This window comes from Lepidochelys kempii, chromosome 10 (genome assembly GCF_965140265.1).
Source record: "Lepidochelys kempii isolate rLepKem1 chromosome 10, rLepKem1.hap2, whole genome shotgun sequence".
In the NCBI taxonomy this organism is placed as follows: Eukaryota; Metazoa; Chordata; order Testudines; family Cheloniidae; genus Lepidochelys; species Lepidochelys kempii.
In genome coordinates, this window is record NC_133265.1 from 76,091,901 (window position 1) to 76,110,269 (window position 18,369).

Consider the following 18,369-nt stretch of genomic DNA (forward strand, 5'->3'; position numbering starts at 1 on the left):
TTATTTACAAGTACCAAATGATTAGAATGATGATGCCTGAGCCTTGATGCTGTCCCACATACCAAGCTCTGGAACGATCGCAAACTTCTGCCAAGCCCTGTGCCTGTGTGAATATGTATTTCCATCCTTTGTTCTCATCTCTCCTCACGACCATTCTCAATTCCAAGTGACCCGGTTGAGTTTCTTAAAAGCACAAACAAGTAATTTAAATGCCTTTACTCAGAACCACTGGTCTTCTGGACCGAGGGACTCGCTGAGCCCCTGACTACTCACAGTTCTGTATCTTCAGCACCTCTGGCAATTAATGTTTAATCTACATCATCCTTTATTTGTAATTACTGTTTGCATCAACTACATAGAGTAGTAGACCTGCAATATCTGGCTTTCACTGGTTAATAAGGAGTGGATCTCTTGCACTTTCCCCCATTGTTGCTTAGCCCAGTGATTAAATACATTGTTGACAAACAAAATAAAAAGAGTAACAGAAGAAAGTGTTACTTGTACTACTGGAATGAAAAGGGTTTTTAAAATATACATATATGTATACCAACAACAGGACCGTCATTCATTTAGGCTTGGGTTGTACTTAACACCCCTCAGCAGTTCCCAGAGGATCTAATAGCAGTTCCATCTGGTGACCAGTCATCCTGGGCAAACTGGGCTTTTTATTGACACCAACAGGAGCATCAGTGCAAACACATCTAGAGTCATACATCACTTAGAACCAGCTTTAAAGAACGGAGGCATCACACCGAGAAAGAGGCTTGGTGGAACATGTGCTGGCCTCAAGTTTTGCATCATACTCGGCTTCTGTGTCTAGTCTATTACCCCAACAAAAAGAATATCATACTTAGTACCAAGCATGTGATGCTTCTGTATTTATACAATAGTCACCTTCCTTTGCAACCAAACCACCGTCTGTACCACTGAAAAATTTAATGATGACAAAGTCAGATGAGAAGAATGGCCCACATACTTAAATCAAACTTTCTTGCTCCCTTAGTGATGCCAGTTTGTTACTGATATCTTGGTACCATTTGTCAGAACGCTTGTTTTGCAGGTTGGGTGGGTTTTTGTTTTTTTAATCAATCATGCTCAGAAATGGGACTACTACAGTTTTAGTCAAACACAGCGGAAGTTCTAAATTCTCCATATCAGCAAGCCAGTGGTCTCTCAGGAAAAGGAAGCATAATTCGCCATTTTATGCCAATATCAAGCCGTTAATTCTCCATTGTTCACATACACAATCTTATTTACTGTTAAAGGGAGATCTGCATGAAAAACCCAGGCAGATAAAGCTATTCAGAATGCATAAAAAACAACAACAAAATGCTGTAGAAACCAACATGGAATTAGGCTAGAATTGTGAGCAGAGAATACAATGGTACTTGTGAAGGTGGTTTGGTCCAAGAGAACTGACTTTGTCATCACATGTGCATACTTCGTTTAGTCACATGACTGCCTCTCATTTAAGTGCTTTTGAAATGTTTATTACGATGGGGTACTATATTGTTAGTGTTTTTTCCTAATATATTTTTTAAACCACCTATATAACAATTAAAAATAAAAACCCAAAAACATTAACTTGGACAGTTTTAACAAAACCCTCATAGCCAGCTGAAAGATCTGAGGATCTCCAGTTGTGGAAATCAGTATGTGCAAGAGAGAAGAGCAGTCACTACACCAAAAGGTCACTGTCAAATTAGGGAAATTAAAAAACAAAAAGGAAACCCAGTCAATCTGAAATGTTGTCGGCTTTTTCTGGTGTTAGGGAGAAACGCTCCTTCCAAAGACAAACTCTGTCATACTTAACCGCAGCACTGTATATTCAAGAGGCCATGTACATCTCAAAGTATCCAAGCGCCACATTATTCAGATACCACAACTAACACCTGCATGAACAGCTGCCAGAATCAGAAAAAAAGAGAAACATTATACATTGTGTTAATGGCGGGCTTGTGTTATGTTAGTGCTGTATGCTTGTAAACCAGTTAAGCACTGTCAGAGGGAAGTCAGAATTTGACGGCTGGTCCATCAGAATCCAGAGTGATGAAGTATGTGTAGAGAGGGGGTTGGGAGGGACTGGATTTCTACTGGCACATTCAAATTTCCCATTTAACGTTTAGTTTTGAGAAATCAGGGCTCTTGCCAAACAGAAGTAGCAAATGTAAAGACCCCACATTTTAAACGCAGTCTAGTGTTATCAGGTAGCCTGTGATATTTTTGCCCTGTTTGATTTGGTCAAGACAGCAATGCTACTGCTGTATGCTCCAAGTTCTTTTTAGGTGCTGATTCAGTCAAATGTCCTTTTGGTGCTTGTGGCATCTGAGAAAAATTGGCAAGAATGACTTAGCCCCACTCTTAAGGATTAACCGAAAGGCCGTTTATTTCATTTTAACAACCCTAGACTTTCAAATATGGTAAACAATTGGCTTCCATAATGAATTTGATCAAATACCATCATTAATCCCCATACAGCTGTCAGCTCTCCCCCAACTCAGCAGAACGTATAGCGATTTGCTGAACTATGACTGCAAGGTCAGGGCATTTCACAGCTTCCAAGACTCCTTGAAGAATGGTGGTCTTAAGTCAAACAATTCTCAGGTGAGTCTCCTCCCCGCCCCACAACATAAATCTTAAAAATGCTACCAAAAAAGGGCAAACTGCTATAAAATAACATGAGAACCCTCTGAAGTGACCCTTTGGGAAAAGTAGCGACCGCTTCTCTCCAAAACCTAGAGTATGTGGTTTGTAGAGTGAGTGAGAAGTTACCAGTATCAACGGCATTTCTATCGGCTGCTGAGAAATGTGAGATGTATTTTTTTTTATATATACACATATAAAAAAATAAGAGTGAGGTAGATAAATGTTTGAAAAAAAATCAAAAACTGTCCCCCTGTCATACTTGAAAACCCTTATCTCAGTATTTAAATTTATTATGGGGCATCTCTACAGTGATTTAAACTGATATCACAAAAATAAATAAAAAAATCCTACATAGAATACCTTCTTAATTAACTTCTTTTTTTTTTTTTTTTGTCTTTTCTTTAAAGGGAAAAATAACTATGGGACAGAGGCAAGAGAAGATAGTGGGACCTAAAACTACACAAGCAAAAAGCACTACAAACATTTTTTTTTTTAATCTCCAGTCACAACGAGCAATCAGTATATTTTAATTCTTTGTTCTTACTCAAAAAAAGTTAACATTTCCATCCCAGAACAACCTCTTTACTGCCATCATTTGGTTGGATCAGTGCTAAACAAGAGGTTAGATGCTATAACTAACTTTAGATGAGCAACTGTTATGGCTCCTTTATTTTAGACTTACATCATGGCCCCCACCACACCCTCCTTAAACCCTGCCTCCTTGCCCACCACATTCATAAAGCTTCCTCTGCCAAACAAGCAAGCTACTATTCTCTTTTGTGCTGAAGTTTGGTCTATGGTCTGAGCAACAAGCTTGTATTTGTACACGTTTCCACAGCTGCTGCATTTAACTGTTTGCTAGCAAACCTGGTGGCCCCTACCCACTTGAGGGCACTCTCATCCTCCCTGCATGATCTCCACAGCATGCTATCATCGAGGTTGCTGGCAAACGGGGGGGTGGGGGGTGGTCGGCGGATGGGATCTTGAACAAGGTGCAGCCCAGAAATGTGGCCTTTCAACATCTTCTAATGAGAAGACCTAGTAGCTGAGGTCTGCTAGATCAGAACGTTGAATGGCCATCTACATAAAAACGCCTGGCACGGACAGCTCAACTGATGTAGACTAAACACAGCTGTTGTTCATGGGATGGAAGGGTTAAAATATTCATTTTAAAAAATAGAGACCCAAAAGCCTGGTGTCCGCTGTTGTACCCAACAATTAAAAAAATATATATATATGCGTGTGTCACAACCAAAGTAAGAGGCAAAGGAAGGAGTGGGGTCTGACTCTTGTACAACGATGAATATGAACACTGAACAAGAATGTACTCAATAGGTAACCTTTTTTTTTCTGACCTGAGTTTGTATCGTGCCTTGCACTGTAACAGACTCGCGTGCTGCATGGGCAGAGGTTAGCGGAGGGAGGGAGGGTGTGGTTAAAACCACCACTACCAAAGCACCCCTGGAGTGCTACTGGTTAATTACCCCTTCTCCCCCAGTCCCTTCAACAGCTCTGTATCCCACACAGCCAAGATGTTGTAAAACAACTAATGGGGAAAAAAAAAAAAAAAAGGAGGAAATGTATTTATAAAAAGCCATTAAACAGTTCATGGCAAATCATGTTACAGGGATCAATTACTAGGAAGAAGGAAGTAAAAGTTACACACTATAGTACAAAGCATAAGAAATTTGTTGGAGTGGGGGGAAGGGAAGGAGGGCAGACCTGAAGGTTTTCATAGATTAAATCCACAAAGATAAAGAACAAAAAAAATAGCAGCTTTTTTCTGTACAGACATATAGATGAGTATCTGAACCGTAAAAAAGTTATAAAAGTGACACAAAAGACAATGTGTATGCAAATGATCCATGGTCTAACATAGAACTGCAAGACCCTTCGAGAAGTCTTAACCCTTCGAGAAGTCTAATAACAGAGAGAAAAGGTCAACAAAGCGTCGTATACTTGAATCCGTTACCGCTTTTTTGTCTTCTCCAATTTTTGTTTCGACATGTGTTTTCCTGCTAGTCTGAGAAGGAGGGCAGGCTGCAATGATGGAGATCCCTTCCGGTTCATTTCAGGCTGGTTTGCTGTTTTTGGCGTGCGGTCGACTTTTTGCACGAAGTATATATAGAGTGTACGAGACAGAGAGAGACAGAGTGTGTGTATGTGTGTGTGATATTTGGCTCACCACTGCCAGTTTTGTCCAGAATTCTTGGTGGGGGAGGGTGGATGGGGGGAAGGCTGTTTCTAAACCCTGCCCCCCTTTCCTCTCCATCATGAGAAAACAAATCACGTTTTGTCCAGTTGAAAAAAAGATCTAGACAATCTGATTTTTTTAAAATACCAGTGTATGATTGAATGGAGTGTATTGGTCAGTATCTCTTTTAAATGGAGCAGTTGATTACTGTGCTCCTTCCAAGCCTACAAAAACAAACACCCCCCCACCCCATGAAACAAAACCACCACCACCCCAAAAAAGTTCAGTTTTTTGGCAAAATTTGGCAGCGTTGAAAATGGTAACAACCTTGGACGAATGATGGCCCTTTTTTAATTCTTTTATGTGTTCCTAAAAAGGTTAGAGTAACATTAAAAATCCAGTCTTTTTTTCTTTTCTTCTTTCTGTCTTTATAAAGACCTACAGTGTTAAGCAGGTGCTTGCAAAGGCTAACGGGGAGCCACCTGGCCTGCAATTTCTTTGATCTGATAGAAGTGCTGTATGGTTGAACTTGCACGCAGATATGTTTCCCATTATGAAGCAGAAAGAAAGAGAGAGAGAGAGAGAGAGAGAGAAGAGACACATCAGATCTCAAGTTTTCTGTTGCTATTAAGTGTTAACATTAGAGTTTTAAAAGGATGACTGTGCGCCCCACTGAACGGAGTCCTTTACTGAAATAAACATCTGCTTGCATATTGAACAAAGAAAAACTAACGTGTTTACTGAAAAGAGGATTCTCCCATGTGCAGCTATGGCAGTTCTGAAGATCCACTGAGGTACAGTAGGCTTTTGAATATATTTTCTTTTCTTTCTTTCTTCCCCCAATGTGTGTGTGTGTTTGTGAGATTCTGGGTTTTAAGGATCAGCAGGCCGAAGACTGGGGCAAAGGTAAGGCCCGTTCATTCTTGCGTCCCCCGTTCATGTGTGCGTACGGCTGTCTCTCCTCAAAGCTGGCCCGCAGCACCACCACGCCTGGGCCGTTCTCAGCTTTATGTCCTGAGTGCTTGTCAGTGGGTTGGAGGGTGGAGGAGGGATCTAAAGGAATGCTCTCCATGTTTTCAGTCTCCAGATCGAGTTCCTCGGTGTCTGGAGGCTTGTTCTCTTCACTGTAGAAGAAGGAGACCTCTTTGAATCCTGGATCCAGCTCATCCTTAATGCTGCTGATTATTTCCAGGAAGGAGGGCCTCATCTTGGGGTTGTACTGCCAGCACATCCGCATCAACTCAAACCTGGAATGAAAAAAGGAAAAAAAAACCACCATAAAAACAAAAAAATCCTAGCAAAATAATACGCATATGCAATTTGATATATTTACATAAGTCCTTTTTGAACCCTGAAATACACTCCATTCTGACTTTTCACACTGCAGCCACATCCTGCCATTGCACAGGTCCCATTGCTTAATTGCACTGAACAAAAGTATTCATAATATGAAATACAACACTAAGAGTACAAGTCTCCTAAAACCAGAAATACCCTCGGTGGAGTTACAACCTGGCTCCCCCCGCCCCAGTTTCGAATGGGCAAGTTTGAATATGCTATAGGATACGGGAGCGATTCAGGCAGATTATCTGCACCAAAGTTATGAAGAAGATAGTTTATTAAATTGTAAAGGCCAGAAAGGACCACTGTAATTGTCTAGTCTGCCCTCCTGAACACCACAGGCCACTGACATGTCAGCCAGTAATTCCTGCATAGAGTCCAATAAATGATGATTGGATTAGAGCATATATTTAGAGAAACATTCAATCTTGATTAAAGGAAGAATGAGGAAGAAATCACCTAAAATGGACAGAGAAGCTAAACAGACTGACGTCTTTTTGCAGGACGTCTTTACGTCTTTCACTGCACAGTGTTTTCCCAAATATGCACTCCTTTTTGCAGTGCTTATCTGAATCGTCTCCAATTTTTCAATACTTTTTGTACGTTATGGACACCAGTAGCACTCTCATCAATACCATATATCATCTCTCCACCTCTACTCAACTTTCCCCTGTTTCATTCAAAGACGGTTGGTCCTCTTTGCCACAATGTCACACAGAGATCACATTCAGACAATTAACTACTTCGACTAGTTGGTACTTTTCAGAGTCAACGCTTTCACACATATAATCCCCTGTCTCATAAGTCTGGCCTTCAATAAAAAAAAAAGAAAAAAGAAAAAGAAAAACCATACCATGTCAAACTCCTGGAAAGTAAAAAGGTGACACCATGTTTTCTGAGAGAGAGAACCATCACCTTGAATGCCTTGTAAATTTGAATGTTGCAACCCAGTTTGCTTTAAACTCTCAATTGATTTTTACTTTTAGCCAGTGATGCAGTAATATTTTACAGCTCATCTGTGACAGCATCCCACACTGGCAAAACAAAACCACAAGATGCAACACACGTATAATGAAAATAGCACTTTTTTATGACATTGCAAGACTGGATATTCCTCTCAGATCAGTCTGCACTTTGAATGCAACACAACTCAGTATTTCGCCCTCATAGATCACCCATCTCCTTGCAACACTCAAACATGCACTCATGCAAAATTAAGGTCCACCCTAATGGATTACAGAATTTATAGATAGCCCCCAATGGTTTTGGGGAGACTACTCATACTAATACCAACATAGATTTCAACTATGCTCATTAAACAGCCTAAGCCTCTTAAAACAAGACTATCCTCAGAGATCTGACTTATTTAAATAAAACTTTAGACTTGTTACATGGATTTCCCAGATCATATAGTCAGCATTCTATTCCCCAAATTATGTTGTCTATAGGCTTTGATCAATATGTAAAACATCCCCAAGTTAATGAAGAATTAAAGAGAAATAAATCAGATGTCCAAGAAGGCATTTAACCCTCTGCAAGCTTGGTTCACACCTACTCCTGACAAAAGCAAGTAAAATCAAATTGAAATGCCTGTAAAAGTGTTCCCTGTTATATAGGTTCAATATCAGAGTTATCTGGGCGGAGGAGAATCCACTTTTGAAATACATTACCAAAGTAACTATTTCCGAGGAAATACATTTTGATTTTTAAAGAGACAAACACTGTCGAGTTAAAAAAGCCTCACCACTGACTCTGGCTCCTTCATGCCAGAGCAGTGTAAACAGGCTCTTAAACCCCCACATCTGGGCAGGGACTACTTCCCAGCATGGACACTATGGAAGACAGTCAGAGGGTGCGTCCCGAGGATCCCCTCACAAGCAGCATGCTGGAGGTGGGAGGGTATATTGAGATGTGACCACAGCAAACAGTACTGTGGAGATTCCAGACAGTGCTGCGGCCCACAGGACAGCCCAGGGAGGCTCCATAATTTAGAAGGGCCCCAACGTTTGTCTAAATTATGCTAGGATGTTCTCCGGTCTCCAGAGCAGCCCAGGATTGGGACAATACAAAGGTGACTTAAAGCCACTGTAATCCTCAATACCCCAGTAACTCTAATTAACCCCAATGGAAGAATTTACAGCATCCAGCTTACTTTTCACAATTTACTGTTTATTTTTTGCAGTATATTTTGCATGCAAGGAAAACAGACTCGCTAGTTTCACTTTCTAGTTCTCATGCACTCACTCATGTCTTCACCCAGGATTTTCTGCACTATTACCCTCAAAGTAATGGGTACATACTTCCAAAAAGAAACAAAATCAACATTCAGTAAATCTGCTTCTTGTCAGCAAGGAAGAGAGACAGAATTATTGTTATTTTTACTTGTGGGAGGCACTGATACTATGGAGAAAAGAAACAGATAAGCGAGATAGCATGCTGCCAAGTTTGGGGGGAATGTTTAAATCCAAACAAAAATGATCTTCACTGAAATGTTTCTTTCAGCTACAAACACATTTCTGTTGGGTACAATTTGATATTATCAAGAACAAAAATCAACTACCTGATTATAGCCGTTTAACATGCAAAGACTAAAAGTAATCTAGCAAAACAATCTGTAGCACGAAAAATCAAACTGCTAGCCGCTGCATCATAACATACATGTATATGTATAAAAACTTTTTTTTATTTTTAAAACCTTTATATTTAGATTGAAGTCAACTTATAAAAATGTGTGTCTTCCCCTCCCTACAAAGGAAGAGAAAGTCTGTGACACACACACTATCTATATCTAGACACACACACACACACAAATATATAAAATCCATTTCTGATACTTCATTGCTGTTTTCTCTCCAGCTGACTGCTATGTTCCTGAATAGAAGCATCAGCTGGGGCCAAGAACACTGGATATTCACTGGCTCAGAGCCCTGCGGCCTAGGGGCAATGCTAAGGAGATGCCACAAGCAGTGAAGTAATCCATGTGACATCAGCACAAACAAGAACATGTGATGTTTCTTTTAAGCCATTCCAGAATCAAAAACCTTAAGAGTACTTCCCATAAAAGGAAGGTTTTTTTTTTCTTTTCTTCTTTTTTACTCTGTGGGATTGGAGGCCTTGTTTACACCATCTCAACAAGAAAACTTTCCAGTAGACAATTGGAAGAATTTATGGACTGATAAAACTCTCTTTTTATTTTAAAATACCTGAGGGATGGCAAGCCAGACCTGGGAAATTACAGCAATCACCAAGCAGCAGAATATTGAGTGTCCTTGAAATGAATTTTCTACTGTCTACTTACACAGAAATGCAGCAAAAGTCATTGTACTTTCTGCACTGGGGCATTAAATAGATAAATTGCTAGAAAAGCAGTATTCCTTTTTAATATTTTGAGCGACTACGAGAGACCATAATTAACTCAATATATATTTGTAATATGCATCAGAGTCGATTCCTTACAACTGGGTCTGATGACAGCTAGGAACTTAGAAGGAAGAGTAAGGGCGGTTACTATCCTGCTGCCCACTACATCCTCTAAAAAGCAGGAATGACCTCTGTATTTGTCTTAAGTGGTGCAAGCGGTAGCTCCTGGCTTTAAAATGAGCCATAACCACAGACAAAGCAAAAATCAGAACTGTTTAAACTGGCTGGTAATCTAAGCTACAGATGAGGGAAGCCAGTGTTCAAAGCATTCTTGCTTCAAACACAGAATTCTCCCTCCTGCCTCAACTAAACTAACTTTTAAAATCCCAGTGGGAACACACTAGGAGCTTCAACAGTAACAAAATTCCTTGATGTACAGTTGCCGTGTGACGCGCAGCGCACTGCTATTACAACTGCAGTATATAAGATGCTACTTACGTGGCAAAAGGAGGAAAAGCAGCAACACATCTCCTAGGTTATTACTAATGTCCACCTCCCATGTCCTATTGTATGGTCAAATGTGTGACATTATGGAAAATATACCTTCACCCTCATACCCAAACAAATACAACCACCTAAAAATGTCATTTCTTTGGCACTTAGCTCCTTTTCAAATACTTTCCACTTCTCTGAACGCTAATGCAACTGCCTAATGCCACCCAACAAGGTCTGTCTTTGAATGAGCACAAGGGAAAACCCCACTGCAAAATAAAATTTGTCACATTCTTCAAGTGTCCTTCCTTTCTGATCCATCTAGAAATTAATGACTCTCTACTGATAGAAGGTAGCAAAGCATAGAAACATACAAGCATAACATCCACACAAGATGGAACCTCAGAACCTTTGACACTGCAGTGTGTGTGGCGGGGGGTGGGGGGGGTCTAAGAGAAATAGCCCTGAGCATTGCTCACATGTACTGTTGTGTTTCCGTAATCTGGATAGTTAATGTAGTAGATTATTAACCAGCGAGGGTCGTGGTGATTTTTCCTGTGTAGCATTTTACCCTCTCCATCCTTTTGGGGGAGCTTTTGTACTACACTGTGCTCCAATTTACCCCAAAGGGTAAACATGTAGGTTGCCTCCTCAGACATCAACCACCCACCATTTTATTTTAGCTGCTTTCAAAACAGACACATTTGGAGAAGGAGGCTCCACGGCTACAAAGGTGTGTCTTGTGGTACATTTATACTGCCTCATTCCTAGCTCCTCTTCCGGGCTTGCCATCTACACTATGCTGAGCGGAAGAAGTGTACTGACTTTCCTGCAGCAAACTGACTTAGCTTCCTGGACACCTTGAATTGAATATTAAAATACCTTCGATCGACAGGCAGACAGAATTACAGTTGATGCATCTCTGTGGTGGCTGCACTCTAACAATTCCCAGTGGGGCTGACGTGCCAGGGAACACAATGCTTTGCAAGAAAAACCTTCCAGTCTTAAGGGTCAAAACCAGAGAGAAAAACATCATCACACCTATCCCCCTCCACCAAAAAAAAGGAACTTCCCACATTTGATATAGGTCTTCATAGAATGTTTGCCAACAATTGCCTTGCATAAACGGAGGATGTGCAATGAGACTAGCACCGAATTCCTGGGCCAATGTACTTTCCAAGGATTTTCTTCTTCCTGACATACCCATTGATGACCAGAAACAGGCTATACAGCAGTGGTTCTCAAACTTTTGTATTGGTGACCCCTTTCACACAGTAAGCCTCTGAGTGCACCTCCCCTTATAAATGAAAACACTTTTTTATATTTAACACTATTATAAATACTGTAGGCGAAGCAGGGTTTGGGGGTGGAGGCTGACAGCTCGCAACCCCCCACCTAATAACCTCACAACCCCGAGGGTCATGACCCCCAGTTTGAGAACCCCTGATATACAGGGAGGAATAAAGGTGGGGGAAGAGAGATCTCTGCATACTGACCACTCCTCTGTGTGTACCCATAGTGATATAAAAGGAAGAGCTCACTAATTGGAGTGGTTGTGGTCAGGCTTGTTGAGAGAAATTTGGGGCTCCAGTACATCATATTCACTGGGACCCTACCCTCTCCCATTTCGCTTTATTTACACAGATGTTAAGACATTTTGGGAGGCCCTCCGACCACAGGGCTGATTTACCATTGTCCTCTCTTTCCTCCCCACTCATCAGCCCTGGCTGTGATCCCCAGACGTTGTTTGGTGATACTGTTTTACAACACCTCACGTTGATGGGCTGCAGCGTAGGCAAGAGGGGGAACAAGAAGAACTGGCTCAGCAAGGAGTTAGCAACTCTGAATAGGCTCACTGACAGCCAAGCAAATGTCTGCGTGTAGAGCTGAGTTAGGGCACATCTCTGGTGCTTTCACGTGGATTTGACCACAATGGGGAGTCTGTTGAACGTGAAAACAGGGCAGGCTGCGAGGGAGGGGCAAGTCACTGAAGTTTCAAGAGTTAAAAGCACTTTTAATTTTCTGCCTTTTAGAAGATGCAGAGGCACTTTATGCACAATCCAATCTATGAAGCATCACTCACCCATCCGTCCCTGCCAGGGGACAGAATGGGAGAACTGGCAGGATAGATTCTATTTTCCCTCTCCCCCTGGAGGAGAGGAGGTATCAGCTGGAGGGATGGGGGGAGAGATTTTCCCACCACAGTATATTTAAGCCTGCCTCATTGTGCTGGGGGGATAGAATAGATAACCTATTATGGTCCCTTCCAACCCTATGGTTCTATAATTTCTATCCATATGCCAGGTTAATGAGGAATTTCTAAAGCTAAATCCCTTGCCAAGTTCATTCCCATTGTACAACTTGCTTTCCTAGGGCTGCCTGAAACAAGATCACCTTACCTAGGTCCCTCCACATGCCCAGCCCCTGCTGTATAATTCCCATAATGTCAAGCATAATTTCAAAGCCATCTGACTGCCAGAAATTCTCCACAGAATCATGGAAGGGAAAGAATGTGAGATGGGGGCGTCATATGGCAGTCAGACCTCCTCCTTCCACTGCCCACGGCCCATCCTCTTCCAACAACAAAACACTGACTGTCATCTGAAACCAAAGCAAGTCCTCCAGCCAGAGGCTCTTTTCCTAAGAATCCCAAGCAGCTGATGCCCTTAAGTGATTGCATCCCTTCCGTGGGCCTCCAACAAATTTCAATAACTGCAAGACGCAGCATTTCCTGCCAGAAAGCTAGTTTGGGAAGTATATCAAAGTAGTAAAAGACTGAACAACTGAAACTACTGTACACAAAACCCAGCAGAAGCATTTTAACAATGTAGAGCGAAAGGCTGAAGCCTGTTGTAGCTGTAGACAGTCTGGAGCAATGAGACTTGATTAAACACTGATAATAGGACTGGATAAAGCTATTTGGACATTTCTTTCTCTTTATGACTACAGGAAAGGAAATTGTGAAGGGAGGAGAAAATGTTGAGCTCAATGCAATGAGTGCTATCAACTGTGGTAATAGGTCCAGAGCTGCTCTGGGAAGAAGCATTATTGCATTATTTTATCTGCATGCTGAATTAGGAAGCTTGGATTCCAGAGGATTAATTCACAATTTATTTCAGCCGCCCCAAACTCCTGCTTTTCTCTTTTTATATCCAACCACATTATTTTAAATCAAATAGAAAAGTTTAAGAAAGATGACTCGGATAATCTCCCCAAACAGAAACATTTATTTTACACAATTTATATTTCCTGGGATATAGAGAACAAGCGTTTTAGCAGCTTATTTGAGAACTTAAGTTTAGCTAATGTGGGATTCTTACTAATAGCAAAGATACTTTAAGGCACATGTTCACTTTACAGAGACAGTTCAAATAGAAACTAGCACTGCTAGAGCATTTTAACAATCCTTCATTCTGCCTTTATAGTTGCTTATTTGGATTTAGATGGGAGAAGAGAGAGGAGAAAGGAGGTTACATAGAAGGGACATGTTAAATATACTTGGCTCAAAACAGATGTAGCATGGCAGCACCAATGAACAGTGGAGGTCAGAACGAGGCTGATGCTCTAAGAGAGACTGTTGATGCTTCCAACAGTTATACCACATCAGTGAATTAAAAACAGTCCCGTCAGCTCACAAGAGCATGAACGTAGTCTCTCAACTGCCACCAGATTCAAGCCCATAATTATTTTATCTAACACTCTCATTAGAACATTATCTATATGTCAGTGTTCCACTATAGCAATAATTGGATTTACCTTCGTAACTCAGCATCACAGTTTAAAGAGGACATCAGAGGAGTGCACCGCAATCAAGCTCAAAGTGAAAAATAAAGATGACAGGAGATACTTACAGCATATCAGGACAGTTGTCTGGTTTCTCCAGTAAGCCTCCCTCCATCACGAAGCGAAGAACTTGCTCGTTGGACATGCCTTGGTATGGTTGCTCTGCTAATGTTGCAATTTCCCAAAGGACAACACCAAAGGACCTAGAAAACAATTACAAGTTAAAAAGCATTAAGCAAACAAGCAAGATTTTGGTTTAGACTATGGCAGGGTGTTTTCTTCAAAAACCCTCACCAACTTGACTGCTCAGGATACTGGTAACACGATAAGAAAACTTTCATTGCTAAGCCACCATTATAATTCTGAGTTGGTGGTGACCAAGAGCTGTTGACATCGGTTAGCTACGTGGCAGCCCAATGTTAATGAGTTTGGGGGGCTCCATCTAGGCTCTGTGTCAACAAAAACCAGCACTGTTCTTGACTCTGACTGGCAGCCTAGCTGCTTTGTCCATTCTTCTCTCTGCAGGTGCACCTTCCAAATTCAGGTATGAGGGGCATTTGTGGGAGTGGGTGGAGCGGAGAGAGTAGTGAAGAGAGCTGCTCACGTCCCGTTTCTGTGTTTAGAGGATGTCTCTGTCCAGGGCTGTCCAGCAGACAGCCCTTCACTAAACTCATTATAAAACAACCCTTAAAAATCATGTAACTCTTTAAGCCTAAGAATTACACTTGAATATAAAACTGCTGCGGTGACAGATGAGGCTGAGCCTGAAAGGCCCCTGAAATGATGAGTGTAACCCTGACAGGTTTTTTTAAAAAAAAAAAAAAAAAAAAAAAGGAAAACTACTCATGTGACATTCATTCTCTCACATATTCAGGTACTTTTAGCAAATGGGGATAGAAAGGGAGCTCAGGAAGACAAGCATGCACGAGCATAGCCCTCATCTGAGGGCAGCTGCTTTTTTCCCCTCATTTTGTCTGAGTTTTTCCCAGTTCAGCCATGACATGGCTACCTATTAAAATGTAAGCCTGCAAATGCCATATGGTTTGTTCTCCATATAAATACCTGCTTGTGGCACAGGAATACTTTTCGGTGAATACTGGTTTCTCGATTTGTCACTCTGCTTTAGGTTCTCCCACATGCCAACTTACAGACGCAATGCAAACATCAAGACATATCTGAGACATGACAGCATCTAATGCAACTCGCTTGCTTTTAATCATATAGGATGCAAAAATTTACATCTTTCCAGGCCTCTTGCACCAAGAGCCAACGCTGTGCTACTAAGATCGGTTTCGAACATTTAAACCCTCTTGGGAAGCTCAACTGTCATTTTGCAAGACACAGGGTACCTATGTACATATCTGCAAAAGAACAGTAGGAGAAAGGTGCTGATCTAGTAGCCTGAGCTGTTCATTAGGTAATAGAGAAAAGTATAATTATGATTTAAAAGCACTTGTGAAAAATGTCCTGTTTCTTTTCCATGACAAGCTTACATAGAACTAAGCAGCTCCTTCATGTAATTAAAGATAAAACTTAACATTTAAAATGGCCTGATGCACCTACAGAAATTTTCTTAAAACGTCTGTTTCGTAAACTAACATTAGATCAAGATGTACAATAATATCAACAATCTCTACAGGAATTAAGAGTCATCTCATTTACACACTGTTGAGCAGCAAAGAAGAACAATTCTATGCTTTCAAAATCAGATCCTTGTTTTCACCACTACTGCACCCAGCCCAACTTACTGGGCTGTGTGCTAGCAGTTAGGTTTGTGTTGTGAAAACAAGAGTTCAATATTATGAGGCAGTTATGGTAGAGTGCTTTTACATCTCAGATTATCCACTATATCTAAAATGGGTTCCTGTTTAAAACAGAAATGACAAAAGGGTTTTGCAACTATGCAGTTACACATGGAACAAAATAAAATAAAAATCTCTGCTCCGCTTTTTGGTGCCCGACTGCTATTCTGATAGCCACAGGAAAGGGGCTACTGAGTTTATTTCCTGAGTGCTACTTACACACTAGAGATTACATTGCAAGGAACAAATCTGCATTGCTTCTTTAAAATAGTTTAGCAGATCTAACAGAAATTGTAAATGGCAAAGATCTATCATACAGAAAGACTTTGTGGCTCTGGTTCCCAAAAGATACTGCATTAATTTTAAGATCTTAGCCCCCTCCTTGCCGCCCAACAAAAAGTCTTCCCTAGTTACCTCATTCCTCAGTCTTTAAGAACAATAAAAAATTACCAAACTAAACCCTCGCCCTTCAAACCCTCCAGACACACTTTTACAGTTTGCCATTTCACCTGACAGCTTATAAATCCTGTTGTCTGGACATTTACAGTTTTCTCATTTTGACATTTGGCTTCTAAAAATGGCATCCAAGAGTGTGGAACCTGATGTCACAATCGTCTCAGTATTTCTATTTTGTGAAGCAAGGAAAATACCCACAAAAAATAGCCAAACACTATTGTTTGCATGAAGCAACTTCAAAGCCTGAACACTGAAAAGGAGAGTCAGGTGATTTTCCTGATATCAGGAGGTCTTTAATGTATAGCATCTGGTCTGCTCTATATGCTATTTAAAACAGACTGGAATGGCGGTTTTACTCACAAGCAGATCAAATAACAAGACAGAGTATTTCATGACAGTGATAAGTTGGGCTTCAGTGCTTTTGAGATGTTCAAAAGTTTAAATCTTTTGAATTTAAGGATTTTGGGTATGTGTGGTTGAATGTGAGGGTATGAAATATACTCTGATTATTGATACACATGTACACAGACACACACTATAGTCCCCATATTTAAGCTTTCCTTCATACCTTGACAATTACACCTGCAAAGGAGGATTTAGAAAAATGTTTTAGTTGTTTCTAGCATTAGACATTAAATAATCCTAAAGGAAATATTTTAGAAGGGTAATAAGTATTCACAGAATCATAAGTCAGGAAGCGACCTCAAGAGGTCATCTATTCCAGTCCCTTGCAATCATGGCAGGACTAAGTATTTATCTATACATCCCTGATGGTGTTTGTCTAACCTGCTCTTAAAAAATCTTCAATGATGGAAATTCCACAACCTCCGTAGGTGATTTATTCTGGTCCTTAACCACCCTGACAGTTAGGAAGTTTTTCCTAATGTCCTACCTAAACCGTCCTTGCTGCAGTTTAAGCCCATTGCTTCTTGTCCTGTCTTCAAAGGTTAAGGAGAACAATTTTTCCCCCTCCTCCTTGTAACAACCTTTTATATACTTGAAAACTGTTATGTCCCCTCTCAGTCTTCTCTTCCCCAGACTAAACAAACCAATTTTTTTCAGCATGCCCTCATAGGTCATGTTTTCTAGACCTTTAATCATTTTTGTTGCTCTTCTCTGGACTTTCTCCAGTTCGTCCAGATCTTTCCTTTGGTGCCCAAAGGTGACGAACTATTCCCCAAAGGTCATTTTTTTCTCTGGGTGAGTGTTATAATTTTTACACTGAATAGGGAGTTACAGAAAAGTATATGTAGTCAGATCCCAAAAATTCTTTCCAAGGAAACAAAGATCTATTTCTCAATGCTTCTGGAATTGGAAGCTATGCATTCTGAAATATGCTCATTCACATAAACATCATGCCTGAATATTTCTAAGCTCTAAAGTTCCTCTTGTAAGAGCCGAAGTATAGTAGCATACAACTGACAATTTCTATTTTTACAAGCAGAAGTCTGTTATGCCAAAGACATAATCTTTTTTAAGGTTGGTCTTTTCCAGCCTTGTCTTTGGTGATTTGCTTTCCCCCTCCGCCCCTTCTTTTGCAGCCGCTGCTAAGATACCTATGCTTTGGGATTACATGGTTGTTCCACTGTTGAAGTGAAGTAGTGTTTGTTTAACCTTGCTTTGGATTGAGTAACGGATTATATAGCTCTATATAGAGTATTCTCCCTCTGCTCCTCACAACACTGCCGTGGTAAAGAATCACACACTTGTTTCATGCCACTGATGTTTAAATGGCAGAAGTGGCTGCATTTTAAGCACTCAAAACTTTCTGAAGTGGTATTTCTAAGGACATGGATACGTGGCAGAGTTAGATAACACATACAAGAGCACACCTCGGCCAAAGTTTACACGTACTGGATCACTAATTTACTTCTGATGATTAAATTCATGCCTTGTCTAGAATTTTTGTCTGTCATTTGGGTTTTGTTCAAGCACTATGCAGTTTAAGTGGTAGTTTTAAAGAGAAGAGGTAAGCAAGTGGAATGAGCTGGATCATTTACCAAGGTGTAAGACCTGACGAACCACAGTCAGTCCTTGATGTAAGTGACAGCTGAGGACCACTGGCAGATTACAAATTATTGGTTGGCAATAAGAATGGGTCAAAATCATGTTGCTCTGCTCTTCAATCTAGACCATCTCAATTCCAGATGATTCAGTGTATTTAGGTTTTTTGGATGATATATTAAACTGAAGTTCTGTCTTCTCTGTGAGGACTTCACTGGTCCCAAAATACTCTTATTACCAAAAAAAAAAAAAAAAAAAAAAAAAAAGGGGGGGGGGGAGAAGAGATTGCTA

The 18,369-nt window shown here is 40.7% G+C and overlaps 1 protein-coding gene across 8 annotated transcripts in view; it reads right to left on the reverse strand.

Moving 5' to 3' along the window:
* The window catches only part of IGF1R (insulin like growth factor 1 receptor), a 308,206-nt gene that overhangs the window by 23,716 nt on the left and 266,121 nt on the right, over positions 1-18,369 (reverse strand). For 7 of the 8 annotated variants that reach the window (XM_073304254.1, XM_073304259.1, XM_073304257.1 and 4 more), the window contains 2 exons: positions 13,885-14,019; positions 646-6,087 (listed from right to left, as the gene is read on the reverse strand). In XM_073304254.1, the coding sequence (XP_073160355.1) occupies positions 5,721-6,087; positions 13,885-14,019 (502 nt within the window). In that variant the 3' untranslated portion in view covers positions 646-5,720. Of the gene's footprint in view, positions 1-645; positions 6,088-13,884; positions 14,020-18,369 lie in introns of those variants that run through there. The other variant, XM_073304258.1, reaches the window with a different exon arrangement.